This window comes from Hyposmocoma kahamanoa, unplaced genomic scaffold (assembly GCF_003589595.1).
Source record: "Hyposmocoma kahamanoa isolate Upper Pololo Valley unplaced genomic scaffold, ASM358959v1 76, whole genome shotgun sequence".
Lineage (NCBI taxonomy): Eukaryota > Metazoa > Arthropoda > Insecta > Lepidoptera > Cosmopterigidae > Hyposmocoma > Hyposmocoma kahamanoa.
In genome coordinates, this window is record NW_020653900.1 from 6,418,261 (window position 1) to 6,442,856 (window position 24,596).

Below are 24,596 nucleotides of genomic sequence, written 5' to 3' on the forward strand. Positions count from 1 at the left end.
TTTTTAAATTTTATTTATTCATTATCATCACGTCATAAAGTAAAATTGTCGTAAACAACATAGAAATGCATCATTAACTAGACATAGAAATACAAAACAAAAAAATAAATTAACACTCTTTAAAGCTATTGACGAAATAAATTAATTTTTCAAAAAAATAAGTTAAAAATAAAACAAACTAAAAACTTAAAAGTACAATAGCACGCAGGTCAAAAATTATAAATAAATTAATGAGTATTCAGGCACAAAAATGTTTCAAATAAAATATGTTATAAAAAATCCTTACATCTTCCTTATTTCTAGAATAAATATCTTTTAATAAAAAGTACTTCGTATTGTCTCTATGAGGCAATTTCATTTAAAAATAATAAGACGTCCCATATCTCATATCTTCCAGTTAGGTTAGTATTACAAATTAATTAAATTAGATAGCACATATAAATAACTAAAAATTACGAGACATATGTTTCAAATAAAGGTGGGAAATAAAAATAAAAACAAAATCCCCATTAAAAAAATATATCACTGAGTTTTTGGTGAAAACAGCCACCCCGTCTCTTAAAAATAACTAAAAAGTAAAAAAAAATAAACAAAATCATGAAACAAATGTCTCGTTGAAACTAGAAAATGACACATCTTTACGAATTAAAGACGGCCGATTCGGTTTCTAACTAAAAATTAAAAATTAAAGCCGTTTATAAAAATTGTTCGTGTCGAAACGCCTAATTGATTTTTTGAGCTACGTTAGATGCAATAGTCTCATTGATGACGGTTTTGTATGGAACTAGATAAAAAGAATTCAAAAAATTTGAATATTTAATTATTCGTTAGTCGAATTTTCTAAATTCTAAAAGAGAGCATGCCGTTATACTATAATTTGGCCCACTTTTCTTATATGTTTTAGTTGTTCTGAAGCCATTAATAACTTTATGTTCAATTCTAATAAAAACATCCTCTAATAAATGAATTAATAACATTACTTTTCTAAAAGTTCATAATATTCAAAACACAACACGTTTAACACTTTTACACGTATCTCATCTCAAAGACTATCACATCCCACTTCAAGAGCTTAGAGTTCTATTACAGTTTCTTATAAGCCGAATAAGCGAGTTCAGAGACATCGTTATAAGACCGTCTGTCCCAGCCACCGCTGCCACCACCTCCGGACGACCAGCCGTGGCTCTCGTGGCCGCCACCGCTGTTCTTCTGAGACATAATCTTTTTGAGCGCGATTATGCCGGCGAGGAGTAAAGCGATCTGGAATTGAGAAATAAGTAAATTCAATTAAAATTTCTTATATAATTTATGTCGATTTTATATTTTTTGTTGCATAAGAGTACCTGAAGAATGAGAATAGCTTGAAAAAACATTTGTATTGGATTACTGGTTCTAATTGTTATTTGTAAGTAAAATATAAATAGGTGATTAGTTATTCACAGAAACACAAGTCTGGTTTTTTGTATTAATGACAAAACTAACAATCGAATTAAAAACTTTAGAAATCGTGCTACAGAATTGTGATGCTTAACGACAATTTCAAAATAATGAACGTTATTACAAATTCAGAAATCATGCTATTTAAGTTATGTGAAAATCATAATACAGTAAAAATCTTTACTCGTAAAGGAGGCACTAAAGTTACACGATATCACTTATCCTCAAACAAACAGACGGTCGAACGTCACCATCATTATAAGAAAATCTCGTAGGGCTCAAGGAATACGAGCCGCACGAGATTTACTTGCAACGACAGTTAAAGTATTACATTCGCTTTACGAAATCGAGCAATGAAATTACCAAAAATAAACTCATATACAGTACGGCGGCGAAAGAGAACTACCAGTGTTACGGCGTGTTGCCTGTTTATTACAGGAATTACCCTATATTTGTGATAATTTTGTAATTATTCATGTAACGAAGCACGTCGATAATAATATTATTGACAATTAGTTATTCATCTTTTTCTTGGGTTAATAATATAATTGGGTTATAACTGTATACATCGTAAATGAAACTACGTAAAACCAACTTTTCGGGTCCTTTACAGGGTCAATGGCCACGTTAGTACTGTTTAAAAAAAACAAATGTACTCGATTAACATCCGAAAAAATAGTTTCATTCCTATAAAAAAATGCATAATTTCGAATAGATTCAGTGCCGGCCCTTTAGGGCCATTGACGCAGAACTAGGTCGTCAGCTGCTGTACTACTACTTTGTGAAACAAACGCATCAAACAGCACATCGAGTTCTTAGGTTTTGGAGATTGTTGTACATAGGAAATGAAACTATTTTTCCGGATTTAAGTCGCGTATATTTGTTTTTTCAAACAATCGAACGTGAACCGTAACCATGGAACCTGTAAAGGGTCTGAAACGTTGGTTTGTTTAAAAAAACAAATATACGAGATTTAAATCCGGAAAAATAGTTTAATTTCCTATCAAACAGTACTTTAAGAAAAAGTTGTGTATAATAATATGAAAGTTACATTTAACTTGTTTTGCACATAAGATATCAAAGACTTCTATCCAGTTATTATTATTTTACTTCGAATAATTTTTACTGCCTCTGTGGCTGAACGATTACCATGCTAAACTGCCACTCTGCGTGGTACAGGGTTCGATTCCCGGGCCGGGTTAATTATTTGCATGGCCAACATTTGTATCTCTCGTGTGTTTGGATGTAACTTGTGGTTGTCTATGTGCGTGTCCATGGCACCTGTGACACAGGGTTTCCCTAGTAAGGGCTAAAGGAAAACATATGTGTATTGAAATATTAATACATTTATTTTCCCCTTATAACAGTCGATATATTCTTCTTGTGGTGAAATTACAAAATACAACTGGGACTTGCCGTGTTTTGGTTCAACACTATAGTGTAACTCCAATAATAATAATAATGTGCCAGACAATCACACTGATTGCCTGGTTTCAAACTAATATTCCCTATACTACGAGTGCCAGTGCACTACCCGGAACATCTAGACTAGGATCCGGTACTTAATAGTGGAAATGTACTTCAAATAAGAAATCTGTGTTATTTAATTTGACTACAAACACCTTTTACCAAGCTTCCTGCATTTTACATACATACATACATGAGCTCACGCCCTTGTCCCACAGGAGGGGTAGACAGATCATGACACAACTTTCCAGCCTCACATGCATCAACTACCCTTTTCTTACAACTTGTTCTATTATTGACACTTCGGATCCCAGCGTTTTTGAGGACATCACTGATCTGGTCAATATAAATCCTTGTGAGACGGCCTCTTGAAACACTTCCATTCACATTCGCATCATAAATCTTTGTGGTAATTATTTGGTTTCGCAAGTTCTTTAAAAGAATTTGATCATTCAATTTTTTTACTTTCCTAAAATTGAAGATCCTTTTACTTTTTATGGTCCAAAGTATAAAAAAGATATTTTACCATAATTTAAAAAAAACCTCCATTATTTTTCCCGAAAAGGAACCACACAGTTGTAATCTATCAACACTAATAGAATGCACTACGTAAGATAACTAATGAAACGTATGATCAACAGAAGGCTATTATATATACACAGGTATATTGCAAAATTTATTCACTTCTTACCCGATGTACACGGCATACTCAACGCTATTTCCAACCAATACTTTCTAGTTTTGTTTGGCATTTCTTCTATGTTTATACTGATGTCATTATGTTAAGCCATATTTTAAATGTACTTTCTCATCATCAACCTTTCCACTTCTGGGCACGCATCTTATCTAAGATGCGAGTTAAAGTCATAAGTCCGCCACGTTGGCTCAAGTTGACAAATGTACTTGTAATTTCGGGTTTGTAGCATCTGAACACTGGGTCTGGAGCCCAAATGTGAGTATTCAGTGATCCCGGGATTGGTTGTTTGTCAAACATAATTAAATTTGAGTCGCATCCAGTCCCGGGTACAGTTGCACCTCGAGAGATTTTCACCAGCACTTGGCAGAAATAAATTCAGAGGCAGTACTTCCCTGGATGAACTATTTTACTGTTATTAATTTATAACATTTGAATAAATTGCCTTATTAACTCTAATTATTTCATCGAAAATTATTTGTGTGAATATTTTGATTTTTATTGTGGGCACGTAAGAAAGAAAGGGCGTTTAATGTAATTTTGCCATGTTATCGTTTACAATATCCATACAATATGAAAAGCTACACTTTACAGTGTTACCATGTCCAAATAATACGAATAAAAAAGCACTGTTAAATTTTTTAGTACTATTCAATTGAAATACTAAAGTTTCAACTCGATATTATCGAGACTAAAACATCAATCTTGTGTCTCTAAAATGTCAAAAAATCGTCGGGAATCTCGAAAAATGTCTTACCTAGTTCCTATGTCAAATACCTTTGCGTCTTTAGAAATTTGTAAGTTTTATGTATTTTAGAATGTAATAGACTTTACTTTACTTTGTCTATGCAAATAAAAGAGATAAATGTTAGTAAATAGTAGCTAAACCTTGACAGTATTTCTTATCGCGTACACAGGATAGCAGCATCACAGTATAACAATATATTCGCAGCATATGGGGTGGTTGTCTTAATTTTCTTTAATTGCTTCGTTGAACTCACTCATATAAGATATAATCATTACTATCTCGGTGGTCGAACGGCTTGCACTGTGGGCGCTGGATAAGAAGGTCCCGGATTCGATTCCCTATTTGGGAAATGAAATTTTCTAAATTGGTTCTAGTCTGGGTGTTCTGGGTAAGAGTGAATTTTGTTGCTTTGGTACTCATAGTACAGGGAATTCCCTACTTTAAGACTAGGTTTTTTATTTGTGACAGGACGAATAAGTCGTGTTGCAGTGCCATTTAGAGTCTTAATTTGAGGGACACTGCCACTGTGCCCGTCACGTGAGAAGACGTACGTTGACTAGTCCAAAACAGTTATGCTCACATTACTGCTTGGCGGCAGAAATGGGTAAGGTGGCAGTACTTCCCTGGACAAACTCTTTTTTAAGGAGCTCTACTGCTATTAATATAGTTTTTACGGTACGTGAGATCAGGAAATAAACCTTTATTATCCCTGACGCAAAAAGAGGGAAGTTGTAAGTTTGAAGCCTTTGTCGGTGTATATGCCTGTCTGGCTATCGTGGTACTCAAACTACAAGGAGCTGTACTGCTGCTAAACTATATTGCTACTAAACTGGTGTAGTTGCCGGGCATATTATTATTATATAAATGGTGTAATGAATCTGTCCTTTTTTAGCAAATCAAAAAGTTAATGAAGCCACAAAAACTATTCCACCTAATTCTAACTCGCTGTTTCTGAATGCATGTAATTATGATATTTTGAAATATATTTCAGTTATGTTTTCAAATTTAATCGCTTTAAGTTTGTTATGACTCTTTTGTAGCAGTGCCTCTCGTTAACGAAGAAAAATTTCGTGATAAAACTTACATGTCGAAAAAGATTGACTACCCCTGGAAAATTTGTGAAGTATCCGCATGTATTGGATTAGTGTGGCATACTATGAGCGTAAGTTTTTTTAAAGGAAACCCGTATCCAGTAGTAGAACGTGTAATGTGTTGACGATGATAATTGCTTAAGTTTATTTTAATCGCTTATAAATGCATTTAATTTTCCTAACTTGTCAAATACCGTACCTATCTAATCAATTACCTAACTGGTTTATGAGAGTATTGTTTGATAATAGTTATTTGTTATGCAAGGCTGCAAATTTATTGTTTGACACGAGTGCTTGTATTGAAACCTGAGCAAGCGAAGGATTCTAAGATTTTAAAAATAGAATCCTAAACGTAACGAGGGTTTCACGGCACGAGACGCAAAACAACTTTGCTGTCGTGTGAAACACACAACTTTTCACCTCACTATAGCGAGCAAAATGGTAGATGAAAGAAAAACAGTTGAACTATATCACACAGTTACACAAGTTTTAATAAATATGTGGTTTAAGACATTTATTCTCACTTAAGAATTATAAATAACTCGCTTACATGAGAACACAGAGAGACATATTATTACAATTTTTTTTCTTTTGAAAGCGTACAAGGACGGTAGTTCAACTATTAAATAATAAAGTTTTACCCGCATTCTAATATAATAACAGACAACACGATCTCAGGTGCTACTAACAGACTACGCCCACTGCTTATACTAGATGTGGCTCAGTATTTTAATTAACATTTTATTTCTTTTTAGACTTTTACCAAAGACAACAAATAATAAAAAATCTATATCATTACAGGTGGTATGTTTACTTTTCTTACATTTTTTTTATTTATTATTACTATTTTTAAACATAATTAGTTATCGTAGTCAATTTAATGTCATAAAATATACCAGCAGATTTATTTACAAAAATAATGTACGACAAATCGCATAGTTGAAAAAAAAAAAAATGTAAACAACACGTTTATTATGTTTTTTTTTTCATCGAAACAAAAAGTTAGGTGCACCACAGTGCATCGTCAAGTTTGAATCTCAAAAATCTTTTCCACGCTAGCGTGGAAAACAGGCTTTTGCGCGCAGATTTCTAATGAGAAAGAAAGCCTTTCCGAGCTAGTGAGGTGACAAGGTTATTTAATTACTTTAATTACATTTAATAACTCTATCGTTGTTATGAGAAACTTTTCATAGATCTATAGAAAATCCCTTAGAGTAATCAAAAGCATAAGAAACTTGAGATATTATGTTCCGCGACAGGTAATACAATAGGTGTGTTATTGCAACGTTTTTATTACTGTGTATATTATTTGCTCGGTGGTAGAGTTCCCTGTTACCATAGAGCTTGTTAGGGCAGGTACTACCACCTGTTTGTACCCCGAAAGCAGCTTTAATGTGTTTTAGATTAACTGCCTCAGTGGCTGAACTGTTACCATGCAGAACTACCATGGAGAGGTCCCGGGTTCGATTCATAGACTGGGATGAATATTTGTATTGCCTGCATATATTTCTCTCTCGTTTATGTGTGTCCTTTTCCCTAGTGCGGGGCTGTGAGTGTGTGTTATTAGTATTGTTAGATTTAATTATTCGGAGAGCCAGCGCAATTACATCTATAGCGTTAAAGATACGTCAAGTTTGATATCCGAATGCTGTTGACGGATCTATAATATTTGTATGACTTTGAGGTTTAACGATTCGTGGAAACATCGTTCGAAAATGTACGTGGTCTCCGAATTTTCCCGAAGTTCAAATACACTGAATATGTTTATTCGATAAGAGCGTAGGTGGCTCAGTGGGTTAATGGTTGCTTCTGAATGGCGGCACGTATTTATGAATTTAATTGCTAAATCACATATATTTGAGAATGTTTATTAGTTACGCTTCGTTACGCATCGGTCCATACCAACATCTAGAGAGTCGAAGGGTTAATTATTCCCTGTTGGTAATTGTTTGCATAAACCTTGGCTGGGTAGAGGTAACATACAAGATGCTTAAAATAATTTATCCGATGTCAGGAAACAAGTTTGCGTTATTAAAGATACTTTCTTAGTACCACTAATATTTATAGGCGATTGGTTTCTAAAAAGAAAATATTTCAGAAGACTTATCTCGTATTTTTTATGATACCAAGTCGTGCGCCTGGACGTAAGCGACACGCCTGTTCATAGCAGTTGTAGTGCCACTCAGACTTTAAATCGCAAAGATCCTAGAGGCAATGCCAATGCGCTCGTCACCCTGAGACATAAGTTGACAAAGCCCCTGTGCATGTAATTTCACCAGCACCATTACCTTTCAAAGCTGGAATGGAAACAGTAATGCACACATTACCGCTTTGCGGCAGAAATAGGTACCGTGGCAATACTTGACTGGACGAACTTTTTCACAAGGAGCTCCACTGCTACTAAATAAATATAAATCAATCTATCTATCTCTAGCCAGTGTCTGTTAAAAATAATATTTTCAGAAATAGATTCCAAGATTCCTAATTAAGGTAATCTTTAGTTCATTAATTTTATTTCTCATTATAACATCTCATTTTGCTGCACCGTTATTTACTAATGTAAGTTGGTATTTTGAAATTGAATTTTAAATTTGAATTAACTCTATTCCTATGATATAAACGGTCCAAAATGTAAAGATGAGTGTACGTTGAGGATGGGCATATCTTGGCTGTACCTAGTTATAATTTAAGTAAGTGGGTAAGTCAGGGTCGATACGTGAGGACTTTACTTTCCCCTGCCCTTTGACCTCGGAACTTTCTAGATATCTGAATTCTTGGCATCAGGTTGCACGCGAGAAATACATTAGCATGCAAGTTTTGGTTCAAATCATTGAAGATTACTTTTAGAGAGTTTTTTACTTTCTTTAGAAATGCAAGCACTTGAGAACTTGAGTACTTGCATTGCTAAAAGAAACTGTTTTTATTAATTCACACCGGTAGTGTGATAAGGCCATATCTGTAAATTTACGATTTTTCAGGGGATAAGTTTAATAGATTCTACGAATGAAATTAGTCGATGACTTTTTGTATGTAAAAAAGGGAGTTATATTATTATATTGCATTATTTTTATAGCTTTCATGTCATAGAAGCACTTTTGACGTAAGATCACGTGGTTTTATTATACCAAGGGTACAAATTAGGCTATATCAAATCCGTGAAAAGATTTTTGAACTTTACGTGGAAAGTGTAGCTGATGTTTTGAAAAAGAAAAAAATTAAATTGCATTTAGTTCTCTAAGAAGAAATTGTTCAGTATTATACGCAGATATGATTCTCGACTGAGAGGACGGTGTGACGTTATATCCGGCTCGAAGGACCATATTTAAGCCCAGTGGCAAAAAATGCTAGTGGACTGTATTAACTTACACAATCGAGAAAAAGCAAATTACGAGAATTAGCGACCCATGCGACGGCAGCGACCGTTTCGTGAATATTGTTTGAGTTTTTGTTTTCAATTTTACTGGCTACTGCCCGCTCGGAGCGCGGACAGTGTTGCTATGTCTGTACTAGTACATAAAATCATAGCGTATGTCTAGACATACGCTGTGATTTTTGTCTGAATTAACTTTATTGTTCACAAACAAGAACAAAAACGGTACATAGATAACTTAGTGCTAATGTGGGCAAAAGCGGCTATATCGGTAAGAGAAATCTCTTCTAGACAACTTCGTTGAGGCATGAAAATAGTATAAACATTAGGCAACATCACATACGTTGCTCTGATCCTAAAGTAAATAACTAAAGCACTTGTGCTATGGTAATCGGAAACAACGCTAGTACCGCAAACACCCAGATCCGAGACAATATTGAAAAGTTAGTTTCTACATTTATCCGACCGGGTCGAAACCAAGGACCTCAGAGATGAAAACCGGTGTGCAAGCCACTCGACCACGGAGGTCGTTAATTAAAAGTATAGGAAAGAAAAGTGAACTAAATAGATTTGCAAGAAGAAAAGTATGTGGATTCATGTGTGATCCAATGTTTTGTTCTGAAACATATTGTTATACTGTAAAAGTTTCAATTTGATCTTTACACCTTTTTGGGGTGGTTACGCACTGAAAGATAAGTCTAATAGACACGTGACTGCAATTTATTAGATAGCAAATTTGCTGTTACAATATTTGGAGAAAAGTGGTATAATAAATAATAAGTAGTGATCGGAATGAGCAAAGAGTGAATAACCTCCCTCTGCAACAGATATGAAAATTGTATATGAAATAGACATTTTTTTTAAATGTCCGTTGTACAAATATTTAAGTAGTACATACAAGTACATACATACAATTGATCTATTACATATTATACTTCAAATTATATCATTTCACAGATTTAGACGAAATAACCGACAATAAGAATTCCCTGGAAGGCAGCAGTTATCGTTATAATCTAGACGCTAGAAAGTTTGCCTAGGCCGAGAGAAAACAATGTGAGTAATAACCGACCTAGTTTAGGACGACAATGTCGAGGGCTTTTTGTCTAGATTCTAAGTAAACCGTACAGGTATTATGGAATACCATTAAACGACCACTAATTGTTTAATTTTGAGATTATAAACTTTTATAATGCTGTTTTGCTGCATAAAGGTTTTTGTATTGGTAATTACGGAGCGTGGTATAACATATGTTTACGTAAAATGTTTTTTGTTGTTGTAGTTGAAAACAATACAGAGTACTAAAAATCGACCTCAAAAGTCATTCATCCCCAAGTTTGCCTCCCTTAGAGGTGCAATATTTTCTTCAATAAATTTGAAATCGGACTACATCTGAGGTACCTTCTTTCCAACAAAAAAAGAATCATCAGAATCGGTTCACAAATGGCGGAGTTATCGCGTAACATACATAAAACAGAAAGAAAAACAAGTAAATAAACAGATTGAGTTTGTAATTTTTTACAATTCGTTAACAGATTTCAATAAGACTTGACAAATAGATGTAACTCCACGAATTGTTTATGTCGAGTTTTTTTTAAATTTACAATTATACTAATAAAAGGACTCTGTGAAACCCATCTGAGTAAATACTACCACACCTATTTCTACGACAAAACTCCACTGTAGCGAAATTAAAGTTAGAGAGAACCAGTGCAATCTTAGGAAACTTAAAAAGTTCCACGATAAGTAAGGCATTTGCAATATTAAGGACACTTCTTTTTAACAACAACTAACACCTCGATACTCAACACAATGAAGTCCAAACAAATACACTAATGATGACCCTTAACATTATTAATAACACATTCAACACTTTCAATCAACAATAATACAGAAAAAATGAAGATAAATGACGGGATAGGTACATGCTTTCACTTGTCAGCGGTATAATATGATATCAAAATGTCCGCCGCGGGTTATTCAATTAGTCTAAGGTCAAATGGCATCTACGTACGGAACAATTTTTTTTTTGAGTCACACCGACAGAAAGAACGGTAAACAAGTGATAATGGCACAAAATGGTTGGTTGTGTTGGTGGTAGTGCAGCATTACTTGCATCCAGTAGGGAGTAAATATTAAGTAATAATTATAAAACAAAATTCTTCAATCTGTATTGAACCAGTGCGACAGAATATGCCTTAAATCGTAGCATATAAAAAACTAACTAACTAACCAAAAAAAACTATGTGTTGTGTAGGAATAAAAAAAACTGATTTGGCAACATAGTTCTAAGTACTATGAATGTAAATAATAGTTTTGTTGCATTGCTGTGTTATTTGATTCATAAATTTGTTATAAAATATGAGATAAAAAAAAATTAATCTAAATATTTGAATATGAATTTGTATTCGGAGTGGAATTATTTTATCGCATTGGAAATAAAACTTCGTGTACAACTGATATTAGTACAATTTATCTTTTAAAAAATAAATGCACCCTAAAATCAATACACTAATCTTTTGTACTCTAACCGTTATCTATCTGTTCGTCAAATTCGAAGCTCTGTATGTAGACACATGAAGCTTAAAGCTCACTTTCGTTGACCTTTCGCAAATATCTAATTACAATTCACGCTCGAATCACGAATCGCACGCGTTGGTAAATTGTCGGTGTTGTATCATTTATCTCGCTTTCTATTTTTAACATGTGAATTTGTTGGTGAAGAGACTGAATTGTGAAAATAAACATCATTAACCCATTGTTCGTACCACTACAGGCCACGAATTTCCTCTGAGGAGATGGTAGAAGCCATAGTCAGCCACATTGGCTCAATGCGGGTTGGGGACTTCACCAAAATATTTGTATATATACCGCATTTAACATTTATATTATATTGAAAATAAAACAATTTTTCCGGGTCTAAATCATGTACATTTGTTTTTTCAACAAACAAACGTCCCAACCGTCCAAACCCTTACAGGTCCCAAGGTCACGGCTGAAACTATAATGGAAAATATGCTGGTTTGCATTAATATTAGATACAACAGGTTGATAACGTTAGTTGCTTGAAAAAACAAATATACACGGTTCAGATCCGAAAAAATTGCTTTATTTCAAATGTGTAATAATTTCAACAACTTAAGAAATCGACTTGTATTATAACTATTTAAAATATTTTTGTACAACTTCCTGCAAAGGTAATTTCATTTCGGGAAAAATGCGAATGAAAAAAAAAGAAAAGCGATATTTCATAATACAAAGGATAAATTACCCGAAAAATAATACGAAAGTATAGTAATGTTATATCCATACTCATAAATTGTAAAGGAATAAACGTATTTAGATTAGAACCTAAAAGATAACAGAATACAATGTGTTATCTACATAGTATCGAACACGCGTAAATCTCAACTTATGATAAGCGAACAGATCATAAGAACGAATTTTCCCCATTGTTATAGAGGCTCGGTATGACTTCACGTTCAGTTTTTCTAATTCTCATATCAAGTCATGGGAATGAGGTTCAGTGACCTCTAATTCACATCGATTATGATTGTTATTGTTTTCTTATAACGTGTAAACTGGCACAAATATCAATGTCACTAATGCTAAGCCGATATAAGGCCATCATATACAGAAAGCAATTAGATGTGAGAAAAATATGGAAATTGCTGTAAGGTGAATGACTACAATCATTATGTATTTATGTGTCAGTATGTAAATAATAGTACCGTGTCACCTCAAGTGGTCCTTCAGTTTATAACGGCCCCAAAAACCGGTCCTTGTAGGACTCCCGTGTCACTTACTCGGGTGTTTCACAAGGCCGGGGTTTTGGGCCTTAATATTATGCATTATATGTATAGAATTGCTTCTTCTATTCTTCTATTGCTTCTTTGATTAACGCTTCATTGAATGCATTTGATATGGGAACCTCATAAAGAATTCGACCAGAAAAAGACCAGAAATGACATTAATTTTCTTTAAATGTAATTGCGTTAAAACAGCTTCAGTCGTCAATAACGTACCTTTGTTGTGTAACGTACCTAACGCACTAGTGTTTTATATACGTGAAATTTATTAGATAGTTTTAAAAGTGCCCATAATCATAAATAACAAATGCTACTCTTATATTATGAATGACCTTTGTCACCTATTAGCGATAAATCATACGATAAAATTATCATACGTTAAAAGTGCTTGTATCGCATGAAAGTCGTAAAATAATACGAACTACATAAAACAAATTATGTTTATAATGTTATCGACTACTTTCGTTTTTAGAATCCTTAAACATCTCTTCTAAAAAAATTAATAAAAGTTCTCCAAACATTAATAAATTCATAAAACCATTGAAAAATTATTACGATGTGGACGAGTATTTCCAGGATAAATTATAATTTTATTAATATGTGTCTCTCTTCCTTAAACGTTGCGATGCCTGTCAAAGTGCACGTGTTTGTTAGTGTATAAGTATATTTTAGTCGACAGCACTATGTAAAACACTTTTAAATAAATAAAGTTATAATTTTGCAGATATGACGTTATATATATGAGGTGCTATTTGCCTTAATTTTGTTAGTCTATTTATAGTACAGGGTGTTTTATTTCGTAAACATCTTTATGGGACCTGAATATCGAAGAATGTCCCCAACCCGCACTAGATCAGGGGGAGTTATGGAGTTATACAGCAGTATGACTTAAGTGGATTGATGATAATGATAGCGATGGTGACACAGAAGGTTATAAGTTTATCTTTATTGAATATTTAAAGATATTTGCATCTTCACACGACATTGTAAGCAATTCGCCGCATCACGACTCTCGTGTCATTAGACGATATGCACAGCCACTATACAGCTTTTATAGACATGCAGTCATTATAGTAGCTACCATTATAACTTTCCCATCTATTTAGGTTTTAGAATCCAGGTCTCTGTTTTCTGTACATCATTTCTATTTAAATAAGCGTATGTTTGTATTAACTGGTAATTGAAGATCCGACAGTTTAAACTTTAGTTATTAAGGTTATTGCACTGCATAATAATGTTCGTGTGTGAAAGTTTGCATTTATATGGAATTAGTTGTAGTTTAATGGTTAACTGAACTATTAATTTAAAAAGCACTAAGTTATATTACGTAAAACTTCTATAAAATAGTATAATACTTTATTTTGCAGAAGAAAGAAGTGGCAATTACTTTCTGACTTAATTTCTTTTTTATTAAGCATAGCCCCATACTAGGGAAACCCTGTGTTGCGGGTGCCATGGACACACATAGACAATCAAAAATTACACCCAAACCTACGAGGGAAATAAATGTAGGCCATACAAATATTTCTCCCGGCCCGGGAATCGAACCTGGGACCCCTGCGTGGCAGTGGCAGCATGGTAACCATTCGGCCACGGAGTCAGTTAAAATTTGTTTTACACGTCATTTAAAATATGAAATAATGTTCTAAATATGCTTAATTCATAAATAGATTTGATTTCTTAAGGCCGTATAAACTACAACGGGAAAAGCACTAAACGTACAATGACATTAAGATGTACTAAATCTTTGACGATTTCCGCGGTCGAGTGGCTTGCACACCGGTTTTCATGGTGTCGCCATCTCTGAAGCCCCGGGTTCGATCCTCGGCTGGGTCAACGTAGAAAACACTTTTCTATATTGTCTCGGGTTTGGATGTTTGTGGTACAGTCATTGTTTCTGAACAAGTACTTCAGTTACTTACTTTGGGATCATAGCAACGTATGTGGTGTTGTGTAATGTTTATTATTACTTATAAACGTACTAAATATACATGCTTCAGGCCCCAGCAAATATGCCCTTAGTTTTGTATGAAGAACATAGTTTTCCTAATACCCTATAGTCATATAGAGTATAGAGCGCTAAATTTGGGCGTTTACGTAATCATAGGTACACTATTATCTGGGTCTGTATCGCTTCACATATTATGTACATTTTTATGTTAAAGCTGGCAATTCTATAGTATTACGCAAAATATTGCTTATGGTAAAATAGCATGTAAAAGTATTGAGTAAAACCTTTGTCACGTATAGGTAAATTATAGACTACTATAGACACAAAGAAGTAAACAAAAACTTCCATAAACTTTTTCTATCTAAACAGTAACGTGTAGGGCCTAACAACGTACACAATCATAGAAATTGCTCTTCACGTGTAAACTTGACATTTGCATTTCAAAAACATTTCGAGTAATTTACCTCGGTCAACGCTTTTATGGGCTAATGCCGACTATTTGTGTAGAATTTGTAAGTTTTTATTTTTATATACAGAGTGGAATTGTTTCATAATGAAAATGTTTTATGTGATTCACTTGTAATAAGACCTGTCTAGATTTAAACAGTGAAACCAAACTTGAGGATCGTGACTACAGCGTTCCAGAAATAAATAGAACAGTGTTTCTAGTCATGGGATGGAAACTTCGTAGCGTCAGAAGATAAAGTGATAACTTCGTGTTAATACACGCTGTCTTTTGCAAAATCGTCTCACTTAATTAGTCACGCGTCCTACGTTCCACGTACGTGTGTCCGTTATGATTTTGGTGAGAAAGATTTTAAAAATGAAAAAAAAAGAACTGTAAATATTAATTTAAAAAATATAATAAATTAAATTTGTCCTTAATTACAAAAAAAAAAATGAATTGTAACGCAACTGCACATATCGTTTTCGGACGCCACGTTATCAAAATCGTGAAAAAGACTACTTGTTTTGAATTACTTCTTGACTCAGCCTGAGATAACAGTATGTATTTTTTTACACTAGGAAAACCAGAATATCACATTCTTAATGCATTGAAATAACAGAATCGAATCAGCTGTTACAAAATACTTAATCTATCATAAACAGAAAACCACCATTGCCAAGCAACTTATTTATTTGTTGTGAAGCTGCATTTGATATAGACTTACTCGTCACGCATTCTAAAAACACCTGGTGTCCCTAATAATTTTGGTACTGTAGCGTCTTCACGCCACACATTATCTCTAACGCACACCTGTATTTTCATTCGCCATTAAAAGAAATACCAAAGTCGTTAGGGACACCGTGGTTCTTAAGGAATTGTGACGGGTTGATATTGATAGATATCCATGACCCTTGGCTCTCACGGGGGTAGACAGGAAATTCTTAATCCTGGACACATCTTCATGTGATAAGCCGAAAAATTTGAGGTATTTTTGTCTATAACTGGAATCTAAATAACGCATTTTTAGGTTTACGTTTGTTCATAATCGTACCTGACAGCCAAGAGCACGTTTCGAAGCTTTCGACTATGTTTGGATCGTTCTTGAATTTAAGTCTTACGCATCAAACTTGACGTGCCCTCCTGACCTTGTACATGCTCACCTAGAAGATACTTTTACGCTCTGATCGTAAAAATATCTAGGTGTAATAATTACTGACGCATGACTGCCAATAAAACTGAATCCGCTAACCCTACGTTCATGACGTTTACCTTTAACTTTAACCACAGTGCTGTACTGAATGCTTGTCAAGCTACGCTAGCTGGCTCGTCGACTATCATTTGCCAACTATGCCACTGTCACTGCCGCCAGCATTGCTCACATATTTCATTACTTACTTAGTTGCTCACAACACTTTAATCTGTCATTTACTTATACAAGTATGGGATTATTTGAAATAATAGGAACGAAAAATTGTGTTTACGAATACGTGTATGTTGATGTTTTAAAACTGATTTATAATCGCCAGAATGTCAAATAAGTTATAATAAAAAAGGAGAAGGTCCTCAATTCGACTGCTTTTTTATTTGTATGTATGTTACGCGATAATTCTTATTAACATATTAACTTATCGCATTTGTGAACCGAGTTTGATGATTCTTTTAAAGAGGGTACCTCAGTAGTATTCCCAAATGGGAATACTACTGAGGTACCCTCTTTAAAAGAATTTTAAATAAATTTGAAGAAAATATTCCACGTTTAACGGTGGCAAACTAGGGAATGAATCAGGGTTAACGGATTTTCCCGTGATCGATTTCAATAAAACTTGGCAAATAGATGTAATTCCACGAACTTTTGAGGTCGGTTGTTTAGTACTCTGTACTGAGTTTGTTCTTTAATTTCTACGAGTATTGTTGGAAAATGTTGAATTAATAAATAGGTGGATTCAGGCGTTGCTTTCCATTCATGAAACGGAAGTAAATTAATTTGCTATTCCGCGAACCCAGTAAAGGATGAATCCTGTGAAATAGTAGCGCTTATTTTAAATATTTTATCAACTTTATGCGGAGGGACGGTGGTAAAATTAAATGCATGATAAAATTTAACCTTCACTGGGTTATTGATACAAAAATTGGAAATTAAATTTAAATCCCATTAAAATGTACAGAACATCGCAATGGTTGCACGACTCAGCAGTTATAGAGTTTACGTTTTAATATTTTACAATATAATACACAATCTGCATAATTATAAGTATTGATTTGTAGGTAAAGATGTTAAACTATATAAGTGGTACTAAACTTTCGCTTCACTCTTTTTTACCCAACATGAAATAAGCAGATTGTTAACGTACCTATTTCAAATTTCTATACATCATTTATCAGTCTGTCAAAGCCCTTTATTGTCATTCGCAAGAAGAAAGTTGCTCAAGAGCTTATCGGTAAATTCATTTGTTATTTTTAAAATAAGGGTCAAGAGGTTTCGGAGTATTGTTGAGATTAAAAGTAGATAGAAGAACTCTTTAAGAGGGTTAAAGTATGTACAAACAAAACCATTTTTAACCAGCAAATTTTAAACACTATGCGTGTAGTGTTAATGTACAATTTTGACAGAGATTTTTGACACCTTGTGTGTTTTTAGGTGTGGCACACAGTAGGTACATATTATTGAATGTCCCAATAATATGCACTCGTCTTATTTAAATAACATTCAATATAAATTGTTTTAAGAAGAGTGAAAATAATAGACCCTATGTGACAAATAAATTATATTTTAAGTGTTTAAAATCTGAAATATTATTGCCACATATCAGCATATTTAGCATGAATACATCTAAGTTGCAAGTGTGACGGTAATGATTTTCTTTAGTTTCACACTATGTAATGTTGTAAATCATTCATTTTGATGACATCAGAGTAACCTCTAATGTGTTGGGAGAAACGATGTATGATAAATAACTCTATATATCAATCGAAAAGCAAGAAATACCTACTCCAAGAGAAATGTCCATAACAGCAAGACAACAATAAAATTTCCAGAAACTCAGTAGTAATGCGCCTGTTAATCTGCTCTAAATGGTATATTTCGATAAGAAGAAAGTTTATTTACACCACCATAAATTTATTTTTCATCAAGATTGAGAGAAAACTAAGGGCTAATTTCTCTTGGCACGTACCAAATGTAGTTCAAACTATCTATGTACAAAATCAAAATAGTACATTCCCACAAGATGCTTAGATGTTCGTACTCGTCGCTAACTTAATGACGTCATTCCCACGGTCTTTGTGTCTCTAACAATAAATCAAGGTTGCGGGAAAGTGCACCAATAAAATTAACGACAATTGGGTTTTTATAATTACCATCTTTCTCTCAATTTAGTATTGTCTTAAGTTTAGTTAAAAACATGATTACTTAGCGATTTTTTACATTGAACATGTTTTAAGGTTACAAGATTAGTCATGGGAACCCAGGCATCAAGTAATCTCGTGAAAGCCACGGCAATGATAGTTTTCGTGGTAAACGTCTATTATGTGTCACTTTTGTTCTTAAATTATGTCTATGATGATAAAGCAACATTTTTTTTTGTTTCCTGTGCTATTACGCGGTTGCGTATTGTTCTTTTTTATTTTGGAGTCATTGGAACTTCAATCTCATACGTAAACAAAGGTTGTGAGTTGTTAAACTGTTTGAACTTTTTGTTACCCTTCCAAAAGTTATAAAATATTGTTATGAAGATTGTAATAATTTATTTCTTGAAAGTGTTAAATTACCAGTTAAGCATCACAATTCTGAAACTTCTACTTAAATTTGAATTTGATGGTAGCGTCTATTTATTATTCGTTGTGGTCTGATCCAATTGAATTCGCAAACATATATAATAAGATAAGTTCTAATGTTTCATTTAACTATAACATCGGTTAACAAGGTACAAAACGATAATGAGGAAGGCATGGTAAGAAAAAACATTACCAGGTAAAGAAATAATCTTTCATACCTTTGCAGTGATGAGAGCTTTTCCAGCAAGGACGAAGAGACCAGCGATTGCGAGAGGGATCATTGCAGCCATCTTCATTGCAGCTCCCATCATCATCATTCCCATCATTTTTTTCATTTTGCCTCGTCCTGAAAAATTGCAGCATATAAAGTTAAAAGTTAAAAATTATTAAATATTTTTAACCAACTTCAAAAAAGGAGGAGGTATTAAATTCGACTGTATTTTTGTATATATGTTACGCGATTACTTCGGCATTTGTGAACCGATTTTGTGATTCTTTTTTTGTTGTACTTCAATATTGGTTCCATTTACATTTGAAAAAATATTCCACCTCTAAAGTTGGCAAATAAGGGGATGAACCCGATTTCGCGCACTTTCCGGAAACCGATTTCAATAAAACTTGAAAAATACATGTAATTTCACAAGTTTTCAATGATTCATATTTCAAAAAAGTTATAATTGTTCATGAAGTAATTAATTTTACTAATCCATAATTTGAAATATTGTTCATTTTTCCGTATAATTAATTCTACAGTAACAAGTTATGAAAGTAGTTATAATAAAAAATATGCAAAAAATAATATAATTATGATTTAGAATTTTAACTAACTAATAAATAATATTTTATTAATGTTCATAACATTCCACTGATTCTGCAGACGCCTTTTAAAATATTATTGCTGCCAATTAAAAAAAAACAAATGCCCATTCATTGGAAAAAATCCGTGCGTATGAACAGGAAACAAAAGAATTCTTTACAAATTCATACTGTGAATTACAAGCTAGCTCATATTACAAATTGAGGAACTGCAATTTGTTCAAAGGCAATCATCAGTTTTCTTTGTCCACTCATTCGTAAAAGGTAATCATTGCCTTACCACTTACTAATATTACCTAATGATACACGGTAACATTTCTTTTTTCTTACGTTACTACACGTTTGCTCGCGTGTTTGGTACTATATCCTGAATCTTGGGTTTTGTTGAGGGAAAACAGGAAGAAGGAAAATTTATGTAACAACATTGAAATGACACGTACGTTTAAGAGAGGTATGCAACATTGACTATTATTCAAGTCACTGAGGTGCTGCGTAGCGTCAACTGCTGAGTGAGGACATATTTGTACCACTCGCGATTACCATGTGGTAGTGTCAGTGTCAGTTCTTTTTAACCGACTTTTAAAAAAAGAGGAGGTTCTCAATTCCCTGTATTCTATTGTGTGTGTACGCTATGCGTTTATTCCGACGTCAATTTGTAAATCGATTTCGTTGTTTTTTTCTTTTTGTTGGAAAAGGGGTACGTCAATGTTGCTCCCATTCAAATTTGAAGAAAATATTCCACCTATAAGGGTGGCAAATTAGGGGATGAATCCGGTTTATTAAATTTCATACATTTTCCGATAACCGATTTCAACAAAATTTGGCAAATAGGTAGAAGATCCCACAAACTTTGAATGTAATTTTTTTTATAAAGTTATAATTATGTAATCCAAGTATAATGAAGTACAAACTATCTATAATTATGCTTTTCTATTTATTGCCTCGTTCAATATTGAGATCGATTTTCAAATCAGTATTTATTTTCGGGTTCTTAGGTATTCGCGATTGTTATAAATTGAAACTATTCCATTTTCGGATCCATATTGTATTAAATTGGTTTTTTCAAACAAACCAACGTTTTAGGCCCAGTTCAAGTCCCAAAACTAAAGTAATTTAAAACTAGTGATTAAAATGGTAAAGTCATCAACCAGTTACGTTTAATATTATTGCAAATCAACCTGTTTTGCACTTTCATTACAGCCGTGAACATGGGACTTGTAACGAGCCCGAAACGGCGTTGGTTAGTTTTATAAAACAAATAACGTATTTAGATCTGAAAAAAAGGAATAATTCCTGTATCTATTTTGTTGAGCGGTGTATAATGACTGATTTTTCTTTTTTCTTTCTTTCCAACTGAAGTTTATCTATCTATCTATCTATCCATAGAAATGAGAAAATGCGATCAGAAAGTTAATTTTCAATTTAAGTTAAGTTTTATTTCTCAATTCTATCATTTTCGAGTTACGACTATACTTGGTTTCATATGCGAAATAGAGAACTATGTATATACTTGCTAATTATTTTAAAATTTCTAATCTTTTTTGGAATCTATTTCTATAATTTTTCCACATTATTAAGTCCTTTTTTGAAATAATGATCTGCTAACGATCGCATAACTCAAGTTACATGTACAAACATGATTATTCTGCAGTTTTACGGAAGCGTCAATAAACGATAGTCTGAAATTAGAAATTCAAAGATCATTATAAAGAATTACTTCTGACTTTACTTTTCCTTTCAAAGCAATTTCAAATCGGTAATCTCACATTTCAGTAATTTCTTGAGCAGAAAAAATTGTTTTCAATAGGTAGCCCTTTGTGGCATATTGTTTATTCTCGATGTCTGTAAATACAGTCTCTGTTTAATTTTATTTTATATTCTTTGAAATTAAAAACGACGATAAAGCAATTCAATAACTCAAAATAGTACAAAGATTACACTACCTAACAAATTTTCAAAAAGGTTCTGTATATGGTTTGTATTAATTTAGCAGCAAGTATGTAGTAAAGAGTAACTATACCTCTGCGACTTTGCTTTTGTGGCTGTCACTGCATAGCTTCCTTGTTTTTTCTTATATATCTCCACACTATGGAAACTCTGTGTCGCCATTTGTGATTTTAATAGAATAACAAATATTGTCATGGTTTCAATATAATCTCAGTGGAGTAGCTAAGGACAGTGACCAGTGCTTTGAAGAAAATTAGCAGAATTAGGGCCCAGGTGGTCTCACTTGGTCCATCAGTACTACAATAAAAAAGTTGGTTTTTGAATTTTCATTGTCTAAAATAATAACAACGCATACACTCATAGCCCCGCATTAGGGAAACCTTGTATCGCGGGTGCCATAGACACATACATAGACAGCCACAAACCACGAGAGAAATAAACGTGGGTTATTCAAATATTTTCGAGCTTTTTTTAAATAGTTGTATTTACATAATCTCGCAAATAAGCACATTTCTACGTACTTTGTCATTAATTTGTAGAATGTTGGTTGAAATATGCTAATGAATTGAAATATAATGTTACCTTTTTGTTTTTAAATAAAGATATACAAGAAAATTTGTAATTTCCTTAACGATACGCGAATTTCAACTTTTCACTGTCCTGACTACAAAAACAACGTGAAAAGTTATTTCATATTTTTATGTTACAATCATTAAGAACCTATTGGAAAATGATATTGATATCCCAGAAACAAAAATCGTGTTACATGGTGTTATTTAAGAATTTATTGACTGTTTTTCGACTTACAGTCGAGCCATTATGGGGGCATATTTCCAACTCACGTTTTATTTATAATCTCATGAAATTATAACAAAAGATTACGCAAATCAGAAGTCAATACATCTTTTGTTGAATTATAAGAATAGATTCCAGAAAAATAGTAACGAAAACGAACTTTCTCTGAGTTTTGCGTGATGAGCAAATGACTGCTTTCTGTTGTTGTTTCTTCTTCAAACATCAAAGTGTACTATTCAATATATTTTATATAATTAAGATAACACGTTGAAAGTGTTTTCTTTTCTTACGTATTTAAAATCAAAATGATTCTAAAGTGAAAAGGTTTTTAATCTCCTTCCTTCATGACTTTAGAGTTATTCTTTTAAAAGTTCAAAATAAACTATATTTGCGGCAGTTAAGTGTTAAACGACATTAGAAACTAAAACTATACTATAGTCATTATAAAGTACATACTTTATTTTTATAGAATAAGTTTTAGTATTTAATTATACAAAGAAAATTACAATTACTTTAATTTTAAATTTTCCCACGCAAACCATTAAAAATAAAAAACTAGATTTTCAGTTTCCATTTATCTGTTCTTTATTTAAATTAAAAGGTAAAAGTTACGTGACTATTACTTTTAATGGGACTTAATTATTTGTGTAATACATTTTTCATACAAAAGACGCCATTTGAATTTGCGAAAAAACTTTCTTCGCTAATGATGTGTAGAGGTTGTTATAAGTTCGTAATAGAACCTGTAATGTACGTGTGAAGGTCTATGGGAAAGATTGTGACAGTCATACGCATACATACTATCATACATGTTTCTATTCTATAATATATTAACTATGAACATATACCAGCTGCTCTCCCTGGTAAATCTCTTTCACTTTCTTTACTCGCTTGATAGGCAAAATATAGACAAGTAGTTATATAAGTGCAAATACTAGACTAGAACGGATATCTTATTTGTCAAATTAATCGTCCTCGAATATATAATACTTTACGACCTTTAAAGTCTTATCTACCCTGACGTTAAATCTAATGAGTTGGTCTAGAAATCCGTGCTGTTCTTGCCACTAGCCTTAACTTTGAACAAAAAAAAGAACTTTCTTCTTTTAAAATGTTATTGTCTTTGGTCATTTTAAAAATAATCTGGCGTGTATTTTAAAAACAAGCTGGAAAGTTTTATGTTTATAATTAATGAAAAACGCCTAGAACTGGTGAATCATAAAGGTGTCATATTTCATCATGATAATGGAAACCACGGACATCTTTACAAAAAGGTAATAGTTTTAGTTAGGTTAGGATGTGTGTTAACCTCGTCCACTGTATTCACCCGACATATCCTCTCCGGTTTCATTTGTTTCAGTCTTTACAAAATTCTTTGAATGGACACGACATTGGTAAAGACCATCAATGACACTTAGCGCTGAATTTTACAAGTAAAAGCAGGAAATGATTATTTTTGTCAACGTTTTTCATTTATACTTCTATATCGCGTGGTCGTTTTTGACAACCCAATGTATCTTTTTGTGATGTAAATGTGAATTGCTTTCAACACGAGCGTATTTGTGTATGTGTTTGATAACTTTTTGTGTGTTCTTAATCATCAAGGGTTACATGATAGTAAATAATAAGAAAAGAACAGTAGCGAGGGCAGTGTGCCTCCATAATCCACTGTAGATGAGTCATAGACCCATTTCCCATGTGTGTCTATTCTTAACTTGTATTTTCTTTTTCTTGTATTGTACTGCATGTGAAATAAACTAATTTAGATAATTTTTTTTTTATGAGCTTATCAAGTTATTCCTAGTTTAAACCGACTTTAAAAAAGGAGGAGGTTCTCAATTCGACTTTATTTTTTTATTTTGTAGATATACATAGATTATATATGATTTTTTTAATTGGACAATGGGTAACTCATGTGTTCAAATCAGTGGTTCAAATTTAAAGAAAATTATATCCCTGTGGCAAATTTGGGGATAAATCCATTTCATTGGTTTTCACCCACTTTCCGTTAACCGTTTTCAACAAAATTTGGCAACAAATTTCTTTATATAAAAAGTTTTAATTATCTTCTATCGTATTGCACGTGAAATAAACTAATTTTGATATTTGTTTTTTAATGAGCATAGAAAGTTAGTCCTATTTTTTCCGTAGCAGAAAGACGAGAAAGAATTGGCGATTTCTGTGTACTATATATACATATAAGTGAATAATGTCTTCTTAAATTATCTTTTTAATTGACCAATGAAAGA

General features: G+C 33.0%; 1 protein-coding gene across 1 annotated transcript in view; it reads right to left on the reverse strand.

Moving 5' to 3' along the window:
* Window positions 1-214: 214 nt before the first annotated feature.
* Window positions 215-24,596, reverse strand: part of LOC113232454 — a 28,108-nt gene continuing 3,726 nt past the window's right edge. The window contains exons 2-3 of the mRNA XM_026467195.1: window positions 19,008-19,135; window positions 215-1,260 (exon numbers count right to left, since the gene is read on the reverse strand). Of these exons, the coding sequence (XP_026322980.1) occupies window positions 1,084-1,260; window positions 19,008-19,135 (305 nt within the window). The 3' untranslated portion in view covers window positions 215-1,083. The remainder of the gene's footprint in view (window positions 1,261-19,007; window positions 19,136-24,596) is intronic.